Source organism: Ochotona curzoniae, unplaced genomic scaffold (genome assembly GCF_017591425.1).
Source record: "Ochotona curzoniae isolate NIBS_2020 unplaced genomic scaffold, NIBS_Ocur_1.0 scaffold_4505, whole genome shotgun sequence".
Classification (NCBI taxonomy): Eukaryota; Metazoa; Chordata; class Mammalia; order Lagomorpha; family Ochotonidae; genus Ochotona; species Ochotona curzoniae.
This window is the reverse complement of record NW_024467118.1, coordinates 52,432,140-52,447,344: the sequence shown is the minus strand read 5'-3', so window position 1 is coordinate 52,447,344 and position 15,205 is coordinate 52,432,140. Positions and strand designations below refer to the sequence as shown.

General features: G+C 38.7%; 1 protein-coding gene across 1 annotated transcript in view; it reads left to right on the top strand.

The window, feature by feature from the left end:
• Window positions 1-13,429, top strand: part of MICU3 (mitochondrial calcium uptake family member 3) — an 83,094-nt gene extending 69,665 nt beyond the window's left edge. The window contains exons 12-15 of the mRNA XM_040966018.1: window positions 3,545-3,653; window positions 5,690-5,847; window positions 11,650-11,718; window positions 13,130-13,429. Coding sequence (XP_040821952.1) covers window positions 3,545-3,653; window positions 5,690-5,847; window positions 11,650-11,718 — 336 coding nt within the window. The 3' untranslated portion in view covers window positions 13,130-13,429. The remainder of the gene's footprint in view (window positions 1-3,544; window positions 3,654-5,689; window positions 5,848-11,649; window positions 11,719-13,129) is intronic.
• Window positions 13,430-15,205: the final 1,776 nt, after the last annotated feature.

Here is a 15,205-nt window from a genome sequence, read left to right as displayed (position 1 = left end):
ATTCTCCTCTCTCTTTTTGTAACTCAGGCTTAAAAAAAAATAAGCAAATGTAGACCCAGTATGGTACCTAGTGGCTCAAGTCCTAGCCTTGCGCCAGGATCCCATATAGTTGCCGTTCATGTCCTGGCTGCTCCACTTCCCATCCATCTCCATGACTGTGGCCTGGGAAAGCACTCGAGGATGATCTAAAGCCTTGGGACCCTGCACCCATGTGGGAGACCTAGAAGAGGCGCTTGGCTCCTGGCTTCAAATCAGCTCAGTTCTGGCTGTTGCAGCCAGTTTGGGAGTGAACCAGTGGATGAAAGATCTTCCTCTCTGTCCTCCTCTCTGTATAACTGACTTTCCAATAAAAACAAATAAATCTTTTAAAAAAATAAATAAATCTATTCAAAAATTTTCCTAAATGCTGTGGTCCTAGGTGAACTTACCTAGGAGAGAATGTGAATGTAGACAAGAAGGGAAGGGATAATAGTTTCTCAAAAAATGTATTAGGATATTAGCAACAATTGTATAATTATGATTAAGCTTGGAAGAAACTGACACTCGTAAAAAGTTAAATGCCTTTCCTTAGGTCATTCAGTCAAGAAATTCTGGATTTGCAATTTTCTCTACATACTCTGTATATTTTATTGAATTGTTAATTTCACTTCTTTGCAAGATAGAGGCAGAGAGCGATCTCCCATGGATCACTTCACTCCCCAAGTGCCTGAAATGGACAAGGCTATGAGCTGGGAACAGAATCCAGATCCCCCACATAACCCATCACCTGCCCTCTCTCAGGGTGGGCAGCTGTCCCAAGCAGCCAACACCTACCCCTCAACCTTTGAAAACTGTTTATATTTGTAAAAGTTACATAGATCAGTTACATATAGATCTCAGATTTTAAATAGTGGGATAATTGATCTATAGAATGTGCATGAATTGTGCTTTGACAATAATTTATTTATTGGATACCGTGATAAGACTCTTTTCTGAAAGGTTGTTTCTTTTAAGCAATACTCTGTTGCGATGATTTATTTGGATTTTTCAATTTGATCTTCCTTCTACTTTGTATTTGGTTAACGTGAAATTCAGTTGACCTAGAAAAACAATTCAGAGGCTGTCACAATTTTGTACAGCCACGTTTTTAAACATTTTCATTGCACAAAATAAACCTTGTATAATTTAAACAATCCTCCCATTTCCTTTTCCATATAATCTTCTTGGAAAAAAATCTGCTGTCTCTGTGAATTTCTTCTGGCTGTTTCATAGAAGTAGAATTGTTACAGTGTAAAGCCTTTTGCGCTTTGCCTTCTTAGTGTTTCTTAGATTATATCATGTATAAGCACTTCAATCATGCTATGGTTTAATAATAAACCATCGGTTCAGGCATTTTGCCCAGCAATTAGGATACTAGTTGGTATACCCACATTCCATGTCACTGCAATTAAAAAGCTAAGCTTATTTTGGTGTAAAATGTTTTGAAATATGCCTTAATGTTGTCCTAATACCCATTTTCCATGAACTTTTTGAGGACTTCTATTGCATTTAGAAGTTTCAGTAGCATTTTTCAATTTTTTGGGTACTCATATATACCCCAAAGTGTAACTGGTACGTAACATGTTATTTTCTGTACTTTGCTCTGTTATTATAGGCATTCTAACGGATGTGAAGTGGTTCCTACCTATACAGTTACTCTTATCGTAACGGTATATTTTTTTATTTCTTCATCTGGCTTTAAATTACTGGGTCTAGTTTTATTTCTTTTCCAGTTGAAGGATTCCCAACAGCCCTTTTTTGTGGGTCAGATCTAGTAGTAATAAATGCCCTTGTGTGTTGTTTTTAATCTAACAATATCTTAATTTCTTCTTTATTTTAATTATTTACTGGAAATGCAGTATTAGAGGGGAGGAAGGGGAAGAAAAAGAGAGAATCTTTCATCCATTGGTTCACTCCTCAAATGGCTATCGCAGCCAGGGATGGACCAGACCAAAGCCAAAGCCAGCAGCTTCTTCTGAGTCTGTCATGTGACTAGCAGAGGTCCAAGCACTTGGGTCGTCATCTGTCGCTGTCTCAGGTGCATTAGCAGGAGTTGGATTAGAAGTGGAGGAGCCAGGGCACAAAGCAGTGACCATAGAGCAAATACACAGTATTTATTGTAAGCAAAGAATTCAGTGGAGTCTTCATCTGGCCTGTCTTTCCTATTATTCTGTGTTTTGTTTCTTAATTTCATGCTCCCCAGAAGTACTTCTATTTCTATTTACTCTTCAATTGAACCATCCCATTCTTCTGTTGCCTAATTGTACCAGCAGTACCTTGTCACCCTGAGAGACTATTGCTATGGCAGCTGGTCACATTATAAACTGTTGCAGAACTGTAGCCATGACCAGTTTCCCTGGTAACCAGCTCTTCCACATCAAGATGAACTTCTCTGGTACAGTTGTCCTTACTGATATATTCAGTTCTCTAAAGAAAACGTGACAGGCAGAATCAAGTCACAAAGGAGGCTGCAGGATTGCAGTGGCCATAAATGAATGTGAGGGAAGGAAGAAAAGTGTGAATAGGTGAGACGTGGGGATACTCATGTTACTAGTCAAAGAGGAGCTATAATTAAAGTGGAGGGACTGTAATTGAAGTAGAAAATAGGTACACCAAAAATGAGCTGTTTTGCTACTAAATCATGTAATTAGTAGTTGGTGTATATGAAAATAGATTCCTTTGGGTTTTTCCCCCGCTTTCCGACACTTGTTGGTGTTCCTTCCTCTGTTCCCACACTGAGGTGTAAATTAGCTGAGTCTAAAGTCTTGGTCCCCTGCTCTTTTTTCTTCAGTGTACTTTCTCAGTTTTGTCAGTTGTGTTGAGCAGAGCACCTTGATTAAATGAAGCTTGTGCTCAGATTGAGCTCTGAGATACACTTTGCTTATTTCAAACAATTTTTGTGTTTAAGTACAAACTGGTATAGCTGGCTTATGCATTTGAAAATTCAAAGGATGCAACTCTGAACACCGTGTCTTTCCACGAGCCCACACCAAACCTAGGACAGGAGTTCTCAGAGCTGTATCCATGCAGTCTTTGCATCTTCTCTTGGCATGCCACCTGCATTCCCATGGCAGAAGCAAAACAAATAGATTACTCTTGATACTTCATTGATGTCTGATTTTGTATTATCATGAAGGTACCAGTGATTTAATACAGTGTAGTACATGAACAGAGGAAGCTCTTTAATGCTTTGGGTTTTTTTTAAATAATATTTATTTTCTTGGTTAAAAAATTCAGAACTAAAGCAGAGTTTTCAAAATTGAAACATTTTTGTTTTTATTATAGTAGCATTTTTTTGAAACTTAGTGTAGATAAGCCAGGTTTTAAAAATATTTTCACCTATGACACTAATGGTAGGATCACTACTCAATAGAAGTAAGCCTGAATTTTATATTACAGTTGGAGAAAGATAATTTCAAAATGTGCCCAAGTATTTATTTAATACATTTACTTATGTTAAGTGGAGGTGTTTATTTTAATAAGTTTGTCAATGCAAATTACATTTATACCTATTTTTCTAAAATAGGGCATCACATTTGATGAATTCAGGTCATTTTTCCAGTTTTTGAACAATCTAGAAGACTTCGCAATAGCCCTGAATATGTATAACTTTGCAAGTCGTTCTATAGGCCAAGGTAAGTAACCAGCTTTCAAAAACTGAAAGCAAATGAAAAACATGCAGTATTGTTTCTGAAGAGTTGCTTACATCAGCATGTGTTAGCTTACCTGAAAGTCTAGTGCTTGCACTCTCAGTGGGAAATCAGTTCTGATACTTAAAAAGAACCCCGAGCAAATTTGCATTCAGTTTAGTTTTAGTAAAAATTAAGGATATTTGTAAACAGCTCAGAGAGTGACTTCATAGTGACTTTGTAACATGGAGGGACCTGTGTCCCCTGGCCGACAAGCCATAATTCCTGCTAGCTCTGAAACCTAAACTGTGTCAGTTCTTAGGCCTGAACTTACATTTACATTAACTGTGTTTTGAAAATGATGTATAAAATTGAATATTGGTTTTACTTAATTACAAAGAAATGAGACTGTCATGGAATTGAGAATGCTGTCCTCTTCAACGAGCAGAATGACTGACAAGCCCAGCCCTTTTTGTAAGATTCTCTGTGATGACTTTCCCTGCACTTCTGTCCACATCCCTTTTCATAATTCTTGCCATATTGGAGACTTTATGACTTTAAGATGATTTTCCTTTCTCTGCTATTATGTATCATGTGTTCATTCCCAAGTTTAAATTCCAGAGGTCAGTCTTGATTGTTGTTGTTGTTGTTGTTACCAAATAAAAGGGGGAACCTAACTGTAGCCCCCCCAAGTGTTAATGATCATAATCTTTCTCCTTAAAGTACACATATCGAATCTGTTATACGACCGTCTTCATTTTTTCATTAAATGAGAAAACTGAAGACAATTTTTATTTCACTCTTTCTGTAATAGAAGGTTTGAAAAATACCATCTTTTTCTTTTTTTTTTTTTTATAGTGATGAATGAGGTTTATTTTGGTCATTTGATCACGCTTCTAACCCATACCCAATTAAGAACAAAGCCTTAGTTGTACCCTGAGAGTCCTTACTATTCCTGGTCTCTCCATTTCCTTTTACCATCTTTTTCACTCAAGTCATGTAATGGTATAAAATCAAAACTTTGGAAACTCTGGCTTCAGGGCAAGCCTTGAGTACTTTATTAAATATCATCAAGATATTTTTTTAAAACTCATTTTTTTGCCCACTTTAAAATGGAAAGTTGCTCTTTTATTTCATGAAACTGAGGAATGCAGAAAAAATATCATTCTTGCAGATACTAGGAATATATCACTTTCTTTTCGTTTGTCACAGTGGCATCTTAGTTCAGGGTATGTCCTCTTGGAACCATGGTGGCAATCACCTGAGTAACATTTAAGCAGTGCTACTACTTGCTAGATAACTAACAGAATGATCTTTGTAAGACAGAACGTAAGCTTTCTGCAGCACACCTGCTTTGTAAACTAACTCCCCAGTTGCCTGCTGGAGAAGGACCACTTGCCTCACCTCATGTTCCCTAACCAGAGTGTCCCCAGATCCTGTATGCCCCGTGTCCCTGGATTGTTCTCTGAATGTGTTTTATGTCCTCTTTTTTTTTTAAGTCATTCATGTTACCTCATCTGCCACATCTCCATGTCTACAAACTGAAACCATCGAAGTGTCAGCCATGATACCAAATCACACCATTATCCAGTAACTGCACATTGCCCTATTCTTATTCCACACGGCAGAAACATTCACACATCTTGAAACGCTCAACAGCATTTTTTGGTGCTTGGTGTGTGGCCCTGTGTGATGGTTCTTTTGGCAGGAGTTTCATCTATGTGAACTGTCAGTTTCTTGAGGATTTTTCTTAATGACTATCTGTCACTGATAGTGCTCATTAAATATTTATTGATTATGAATGCATAATCAGTGCTTGGTTCTTTTTATTAAAACTGTATTTTCATTTCCTAAAATACAACATTATGGGGTGTTTTTTTGTTTGTTTGTTTTAAAAAAAGGTCATGTTACATAAGATTGTGATGTATGTTTGGAAGACAACTTTTACCTTTCTGGCAATTACCGTGTATTTCAGAAGTAATATTTTTCAAAAAGTATTATTATTGATGTACTGTTTTTCTTTTGATGTGACATTTATCCAGATGAATTTAAGCGTGCTGTCTATGTAGCTACTGGTCTCAAACTTTCACCACACTTAGTGAACACTGTCTTCAAGATCTTTGATGTTGACAAAGATGATCAATTAAGTTACAAAGAATTTATTGGAATTATGAAAGACAGACTCCATAGAGGATTCCGGGTAAGTCAACAGATTTCAAATCTGTTAATATTCATTTTAAAATCTAAGACAAAAATTTAATAAATTATGTCTTTTTAAAAAAATTATTTGCTTATTTTAAAGGCAAAGTGACAGACATAGATTTTTCATCTATTGAGTCACTCCTCAGATGGTCCCAGCAGCTGGGAACTGGGCCACACCACAGGCAGGAGCCTCAGCTTTCCCAGGTGGATATCGAGGGGCCAGGCACTTGGACCATCTTCCACTGCTTCCCGGGGGCACTGCACAGAGCTGGTCATAAGCTGAGCATCTGTGACTCCAGCTGGAACTTGGATAGGGGATGCCTGTGTCACAGGGGACAGGGTTTAAGCCGCCGTGCCACAATGCTACCCATAATTTATGTAACTTTTAGATCATAGATATATGATATTATTAGCAATGAAAAAGTAAAAGCCCTATTGGCTGTCAAAAATAGCTGCCAAAATTTAGTGATTTGGCTTTTTGGGGGGAACATAAAACTAGTTTGACTTTTAAGTAATTTATTGTATATACAAATATTTTAATATTTTTATCACAGTTTGTAGGGGGAAATGGTACCAGATATTTTTGAAAACTAGTCTGTACTCTTCAGAATTTCACATATAAAAAGAAATATCATTATTTCTCACTTTTCCTTTTTTTATGGAACACCATTTTTTTATAAATTTTTTTTTTATTATTATTGGAAAGGCAGAGTTGCAGAGAGAGAAGGGAAGACAGAGAGATCTTCCGTCTGCCAGTTCACTACACGAATGACCACAGCCATCAGAGCTGAGCCAGTCAAACACTGGGAGCCTGGAGCTTCTTCAGAGTCTCCTAGATGATTGCAGGAGCCCAAGGATTTGAGCCATTCTCTACTGCTTTCCCAGTGCATAGGCAGGGAGCTTGATCAAATATGGGGCAGCCAGAACATAAACCATGTGGGATGCAGGTACTGTAGTCAGAGGCTTAGCCTAATACACCAAGGTGCTGGCTCTTCTCATTTTCTTTCTCTTTGTTAGGATTATATTTATTTTTATTGGGAAGATAGATCAGATTTACGGAGAGAAGGAGAGACAAAGATCTTCCATCCAGTGTACCACTTCCCAAATGGCCACAATGGTTAGAGCTGATCCAAACCCAGGACCCAGCAGCTGCTTCTGGGTCTACCACACGAGTTCAGAGTCTAAAGGCTTTGGCCCATCCTCTACTACTTTCCCAGGCCACACACAAGGAGCGTGATGGAAAGTGAAGCAGCCAGGATAGGAACCAGTACCTATATGGGATCCCAACACCTGCAAGGCAACAGTTTAGCTACTGAGCCATCATGCCAGCCTGCCACCCTCCCCCCTTCTCATTTCCTGTAAGACTGATTTCCTGTAAACAACCTGAGGTTCTTAAGTCACTACATATTTACTGTTTATATGGAAAATAAAATTTTTTTGTCTGTTCAACTTTTTGCTAATCACATTTTATACTGAAAACAAATGACAAGAAATCCAAAATTTTTTCTAGTAAATATGTTTTAAGTACAGTATGAATCAGTAAATGTTTACACATCTTTGAAATATTTGAGGATGTGCCACAAATGGACAAAGAAAAATTTCTTCTCTATTAATAGTTTAATAGTTAATCTTCCCCCTTTTGCAAGAATATTCATAGATTTTTAGAGATTTTTAGAAGAAAAAAAAATTTATCCCAAAAGAAAAATCAAGATTCCCCCCTCAGGGTTGTTTTTTTTTTTTTTTTTAACAAATCTATCCTAAGATGCTATGTTCTTAACTGCCACCTAGTGGCTGATTGTTAGCATTTTTGGTGATGCCTCAAATACCTGAGAGAACATCAACTGAAAATCATTTTTTATTTTTCCTGAAAAATTTTAGTGTAACAAGATCAAAGTAATATTAACTGGATATAAACCTCTGATATTACATTGTTTTTATAGGTCTTACAAATTTATATTGTTTTTATTAATTTACTTACTAATTTATTGCACATTTGTACACCTATGACATTTTATTTACATCTATACACTTGAAAAACATTTTTAAATTTTAAAAACACAAGTAATAATTGTATATATTTTGGGAGCATAATGTGATATTTATTGAAATGATTATATCAAGCTATAAACTTTTGTGGTCAAGATATTTTTTTTAACTATTTTAAAAATCTGGTTTTTTTAATGTATGATTTTTTAAATCTGTTTTTAATTTTAATTTTGATGATGTTCATGTAAGGTGGGAAGGGTCCAACATCAGGGTAAAATGGGTGAGACTTTTGTTTCCACATTTTCTTTTACTTCTTCCTATATTTGGAGGAAGAGGAGAGATAAAAGGAGAAGCCACACCCAGTCTCCCAACTGCCTCAGCACCCGGGGATGGGGAACTGCCACCCCGTGTCATCCCAAAGTCCCCGATGTGGAGCATGCCTCAAGGGTCCTGCTCAAGTCGTTTCAGTGGTTCTGAAATGCTGTCAGTCTTGCAGATCAAGGATGAGGAAACCCTTCCAAGGCCCACTGGCTGACGCAGTCCACCTGAGTCTGCATTTGCTCAGATGTTTGCTGTCATGCTTCACTGGGGTGGTTGACCAGTGTGTTATACCATCCTTCCTCTGCTTTGATACTGGATGTCCTCTGCAGGCTCCAGTGGTCTGGCCTATCCTCCACATGCCTCGCATATGCCATCCACTGCTCCATCAGAGCCACTGAGGAGGTCCTGTTTTGATGTGCTCCGTTGTCAGAGCACAGGTCCTGCCGCTCTCCTTATAGTTGTAGTTATGAGTTTAGTTGGGGAATCCTCAAAGAAATGTCGTCTGAGGTGATCTCAGACCTATCTCTTGTGTGCCCACCTATATGGGGTTCAGTTCCTTTCATCACCCACGTCAGCCTGTGTCCACACTGGTAATTGCAATTGCTAGGTCAGATCTATCTGTACCCCATTTCTTAAACAAACCAATAGGTGCTTCAGCCCAGCCCAGCCCAGCCCAGCCCAGCCCTTCCCTCCACACAGTCAACCCTCACATACAATATCAGGAGCTGCCGCCCAGTCACAGAGACCCCCAATAATACACACTGAGCTGACCCCCACATCTTTTTTTTTTTTATGCCTGCCAACATATGCAGTGCACTGGTCCGGTCTGTCCTACATCCCATTCAGCTCTCATAATTGGGTGTTGAAGCCTAACTCAACCCACTGACTCCACCCTCCAGCCCACACTCCTGCCAGTGGATGCTACCACCTGTCTAGCCAGGCCCACCCCCAGTCCTGGTTCTTATGCTTACCAGTGGGCATTGCAGCCCATCAGAGGGGTGCCCACAGTTTCCCTGCTGGACCCACTCCTAATCCTGGAACTTGTACTCTCCAGGTGATTCTACAGTCTGGCTCCACAGGACCTGCCCCCGTCCTAGCACTTGCAAGCTGATGGTGTGGCAAAGCCGATCAGCCTGCCTTTATTCTGACTCATGTCTGCACCAGTGGATACAGTCAGTTAGCCCAGCCTGGCTCTCCCCCAACCCAGTTCACATGCAGGCCAACAGGTGATGTAGCTCTGCCCAGCCTCATCTTCCCTCAGTCCCAGCTCATTCTCAGCAAGAGTAGTGGCCCAGCAGGAGAGTCCTCACAGCTCCCCTACTAGGTTTGCACACCCCACCCATCCACCAGGTTTCATGTGTGCTGGTGGGCACTGCAGCCCAGTCTGGCTTGGCCCATCTCACCTTGGCATTTTCCAGTAGGTGCTGCTCCCAGTTCCAGCTTGCACTGGTGGGTGCTGCCGCCCAATATGACACAGCAGCCCCCAGTCCTGACCCTAACAGTTACTGGCTGGTGCTGTGGCCAGACCCAGCCTGTCCCGCACCCTGTCCTGGCTCTCAGATCTGCCAGTGGGTATTATGAACGTGCCCAGCCTGGCCCGCCCCCTGACCTAAGCCACACATATGCTGGTGAGTACTGTAACCTGGCCCATCTCTGAGCTGCTGTTTGCCTTGGTTCTTGGGCTCACCTGTGTGAGGACTGTGTCCTCACAAAGGAGTTCCCCAAGCTTCTCTATCAGATCTCCTCCCAGTGGCAGATCTTGTGCACATCGGCGAGTCTTTGGCCCAGATTGACTTAGTCTACCTCCTGTTGTGGCAGGAGCAGTGGCCTTGCCCAGCTGGCTTACGCTCATTCCAGTTTTTGCTTTTGGGAGCTACAGTCCAAATGTACCTGGTCTGCACCTAGACACAGCTCTCATGTGGCTCAGCAGAAGCTGAGACCTATCCCAGTCCATCCTGCACCCAACCTGTCTCTTATGAGCACCAGTGCTTGCTGGATTTGTAGCCCCAACTGGTGCACCCCAGATCCAGTCCACACCCATGCCAAGAGACACTACAGCCATGTCCAGTCAGAGCACTATGCCTATTCCAGCTCTTGTGCTCACCAATGGGAACCACAACCTATCTGCAGCATCCCCTTTGCTCCCCAACCAGGCCAATTCCCAGCCACAGATCTTGCATATGCCATTGGTTTCTCTGACCTAGCTCAGAATAGCCCATCTCCCATCTTGGCCTTTGCCATTGGATGCTGCAGCCTTGCCTGACCCAGCCGGATTTCAGTCCCAACCCTCACTAGCAGGTGCTACAGCTGAGCCCTGCCCAATCTGCTCCCATCGCTGACTCATTTAAACTGTTGGGTATGATAGCCTAACCCAGCATGACCTGTACTCCAACCTGGCTCCTGCATTTGTCATTGGGTTAAGGTTGGCTTGGCCCTACCCAGTCCGCCCCCATCCAAAAACAACCCACACACCTGCCAACAGGTCGAGTTACCCTGCTCAGCCTGACCAACACCCAGGCCTGAACTACATGCTCACCAGCAGAAGCTATAACCCACCATGGGAGTTTTCCGAGTTCCTCCACCAGGCTCACCCCCAGACCCAGATCCCACACATGCCAACCGATGCTAGGCCCTTACCCAGCATAATCTATGCCCTCCATCCTAATCTATGTATGAGGTGGTAAATGTTGCGGCCTGTCCCATCCCACACCCTACTCTTTGGTGTACATGCAGGTGCTGCAGTTTGGTGTAGCCCAAGCCTGTTCTGGTGCAAAAACAGACCCCGATACCCATGAGTGTTGGAGGGTTCCATGGTCATGCTTAGCTCAGGTTGTCACCATCCTCAGCTCTAAAGCAAACCAGTGGAAATTGCAGCTCCACAGGGGTGCTCCCAAATACACCCCCACAAAAGTCTGTTTTTAAAGGTGTATTTTATTTATTTCAAAGGTAGAGTTAGAGGAAGAAAGGCACGCTTCATCTGCAGGTTCACTACTAAGGTGACCGCATCAACCAGAGATGGGCCAGATTGAAGCTAGGAGCTTAAATTCTCCCCCACAGGAGTGGTGGGCCCCAAATTTTGGGACCATCTTCTGCTTTCCTGGGTGCATTAACAGGGATCTGGCTTGGAAGTGAAACAGCCAAGACTTGAACTGTGACCTGTATGGGATACTAGCATTGCAGGCAGCAGCTGCTTAACGCGCTGTACCACAGTGTCAGTCTCTTTAAATATACTTTTAAGCAATTTTGAACTGTGTAGTACACGAATATAAACTGTAGTCACTTTTCTGTGCAACTAATTTGGAAAACATTCTGTACAACTGGAACTTTGTATTCATTAGTTAACTTCTCCCAACTCACATTCCCAAGCCTCTGTTAACTCCTATTATACTTTCTACTTTGGTAAGTTTGAATTGTTTAGATTCCACATTTAAATGGAACTATGCCATATTTATTTTTCTTTACATTTATGCACTTATGTCCTTGTTTTCCACAGGGTTATAAAGCAGTCCAGAAGTATCCTACTTTCAAATCCTGCCTGAAAAAAGAACTTCATAGCAGATAAGTATGTTCACTTCTATTTGTCTAGTTTATTAAATAAAGGAATTACCATGATTTATTAACGTTTATGAATTGATGAAATAAATAGAATTCTAATTTATTATTTAGGCCATTCTAGTATCTTGATAGAGAAACTTTATCTTAAACTTGGAGTTTTGCACCAAAACAGCACCAAAACAGGTACCCTAGAGTAACTCCAAACCGTACTCTTTAAGCTAGGATCATTAGTGTTCAGGAGGTATCTGTATACTTGGGGGGATTGTGATTTGGGGCATGTACTACAAAAGTGGCAGCTAACATTTTTAGAATTACTTTAGTGCCTGGCACTATATTAAGTCTTCTTTCAAATGCAGAAAATCATGTAATTCTTACAGGTTGATGTCCCACTTAATCACAGAGAAAATCTAGTTTTAGCAAGTAACTTTACCAAGATAACTTCCTACGAGGTGGCAAGGCAGGATCTGAGCTTCATTCTGCTTGATGGCCAAACCATCTTCTTTTCTGCTCATTGCACCATCACAATAGAGTGCAATAGATGAGGAAGATTCACAATGAATCTTGAATTTATACTAATCTCCAAAGAGAGGAATTTTATTTTTTTTCTCTCTCTTTTTTTTAAGTTAGCTATAAAATTTTGGCAAATTGTGTGTTCTACTTAGTTAGATTTCTATAATGAAGGTTCTGTTGTTTGCTTATAAATGTACATATTTCTGGCTGTCTTCCTCAGATTTAAGGTACGTAGGTTCATATTTCCTAAAATGATTAATGCATATTTTTCTTGAGGAAAAAAGTTACTTATTCAACTTTGAGAAATGTCATAATAAAAATGGTTACATAACTTTCTTCCCATAGAACTTAGCAGATGTCAATCTGGTACTATTAATTTTTTTCTAAGAGGAAACTCCAATATTCAAAATTTTGCAAAGCCTTAAGATCTAGTGTTCTGTTCAGAGGTAAGAAGGTATATTTATTTAGCTAAGGTGGTGACTGTTGTGATGGTGGTGCTAGCAGAAGGAGTCATATCTTCCAAATCTCTAATTTAGGAACTTTAGGTTAATACGAGAATGTGCAGTAAACATTAGATTAAAAGGAGCATTTCCTTTCTATGTTCATGTAGGCAGTGTTCCCAAACAACATAATAAAACTCACACTGGCATTCGGGTTTATGAAAGTAATGAATAGAGCCATCACAGGTGACTTTCCTAGGCCTCGCAGAGAGTAAGATTTAAGATTACACAAGTGGCTAAACAGACTGAACATCTTACACAATTTTTTATGGTAAATTTTTGTTTCTAATGTTTTATACCAGATGTTTTGGTTGTATTAGTTTTGTGTAAGAATTTTGATTAATGCCAGAGCCTCTGAGTTGTGTCCTAAATATATATTTTGTATTATTGTGCTTTTTTTAAAATCAGATACTTCAAAAGCGAAGTGTAAAGGATTACTGTCTACAAGACAAGAAGAAAAAATTCCAAAAGTGGAAGCAGTGATGAGATCAGAACATGTAGAAAATGAAGAAAAAGGTGAAATACCATAAAATTAATATTTTTAAAGTACTTAATGAATTATGAAACATGAAACAGATAAAATGTATCTTCTTACTACGAATGTTATACACATATAATCAAGTTGAGCTTTTGCATTGATTTACAGAATTCTGTACTTTTTCATTCCCTTTAGAAGCATATAGATGCTTCTAAAACTATGTAAGAATGTATTTAAATACTTTTATTTATTTATTAGAAATCTGCCTTGTATCAATAATTTATGACTCATAAATTGAAGATAACCTATAAATGACAACACATTTTTTTGCTTTGGGGCTGTGTAACTTATTTTCAGAAAATATTGTTTTAGCTTTAAATTGTTTAAAATTGTTATTAAATTTTATTTATAAGGTTTTTAATTACCTTGAACTAATTTTAGAAGATAAATATAAATTAAGCTACTAAATAATATGATGGTTTACAGAGTACTTTTAACTTTTAAAAGTACTTCATTATCATATAGCTTGATGTATGTGAAGTTTTTAAAAAAAATTTTGTTCACTTACCAAAGTCAAGAGAATGCTATTCTTTCCTGTGTACAATACAGACATTGTTAAATGCAGATTTTTTTCTCTCTGAGAAAGTCGTAGGTAGATGGAGGTGCAAGGACTGTAAACGCTAGTGAGAGTTCATGTCAGCGCTGTCTGCGGCATGCTGCTGCTCTCCTGAAGGGGGGCTCCGTACCAGCACTGGCACCAACAGCATTTCACGGCTGTGTACCTGACTGCTCGCTGCTCTGACATGTCTGTAGTGCACAAACCAGTGTTTTCAAAGAATGGTTTCAAAGACTGATGTACATGATAGGCAGAAGCTAATGTTTTGTTTCTTGCAAAAGGACCACATGTAAAAGTGGTGCTGAGTAGTCAGTAATAGTTAATAATATTTGTCCTAAGCAGGAAAATAAAAACTTTCTGTGGAAAAACAGCAAAATTAGAATTCCACAACAAAAAAGAATTTGATGTTATGAAATAGAAATTTGTTCAATTAAAAGCACTTAGTTTAGGCTGCATACCGCAGTGGCACAGCACTTGACTACAGCAAAAACAGTTTAGTTTCTTCAAGGATAGTATATAAAAATAGAGCGGTAGATTTTTAATTAATTAATTAATATATTGCATGTGGAAGATAAATTCACTTATCTTCCTTTCTAAGACATATTTATTTACAAGTTACATACACTCCATGTATTATCTTGCTTGTTTTTAAAAGCTAATCAATGTGAAATTGATCTTTATCAGTTTATATATAAGTTATGTTATTTCCAAGAAAATGTTATATTACTGTTTTTTATTTGCTAGACTTTTTTAGATTCTATCCTTAATATAATTTCTTATGCTAACATACAAAAGTATGATTCATAAATTTAGCAATCCAATATATCTTAATAATTTAATTTCACCTGCTTTGAAGGTCAGTTCAGGTGACTGCCTAAATAGAAATGGCTGCCCATTTACTAAACATAAGTCTATTTTGACCTTACAATAAATATTATCAATTATTATTTGACATCTAGAATTTTAATGCTATTTACTTTTTATTTTTTGACTGTAATTTGTGTGATCTTGCTTAGATGCTTGCACTTTATCATTTATAAAGTGAAAGCTAAAATCTCACTGGACTGTTGTTTACAGCAATTTAAATTTTTTTTTAATACTTTAAAAATAATTTACTGACTTCATGTATATAATTATTTTCAGCATCCTCTAAATTGTTATTTGGAATTATTAGGATTTACATGAAATTTTAGCTTACACCTTATAGGTATTCATGTAATAAACAGCTTATGGTACTTCTCAAAATCATTTCCCAATAAGAAATTCATGTAACTAAAGTTCCAATTTATTGCTCTTATAAGTTATGATTATAAAGCAATCTGTATCACATTCTTATAATATCTTTAAATAAATATACCTACCCTTGAACCAGGAAATATTGTGCTTTGCT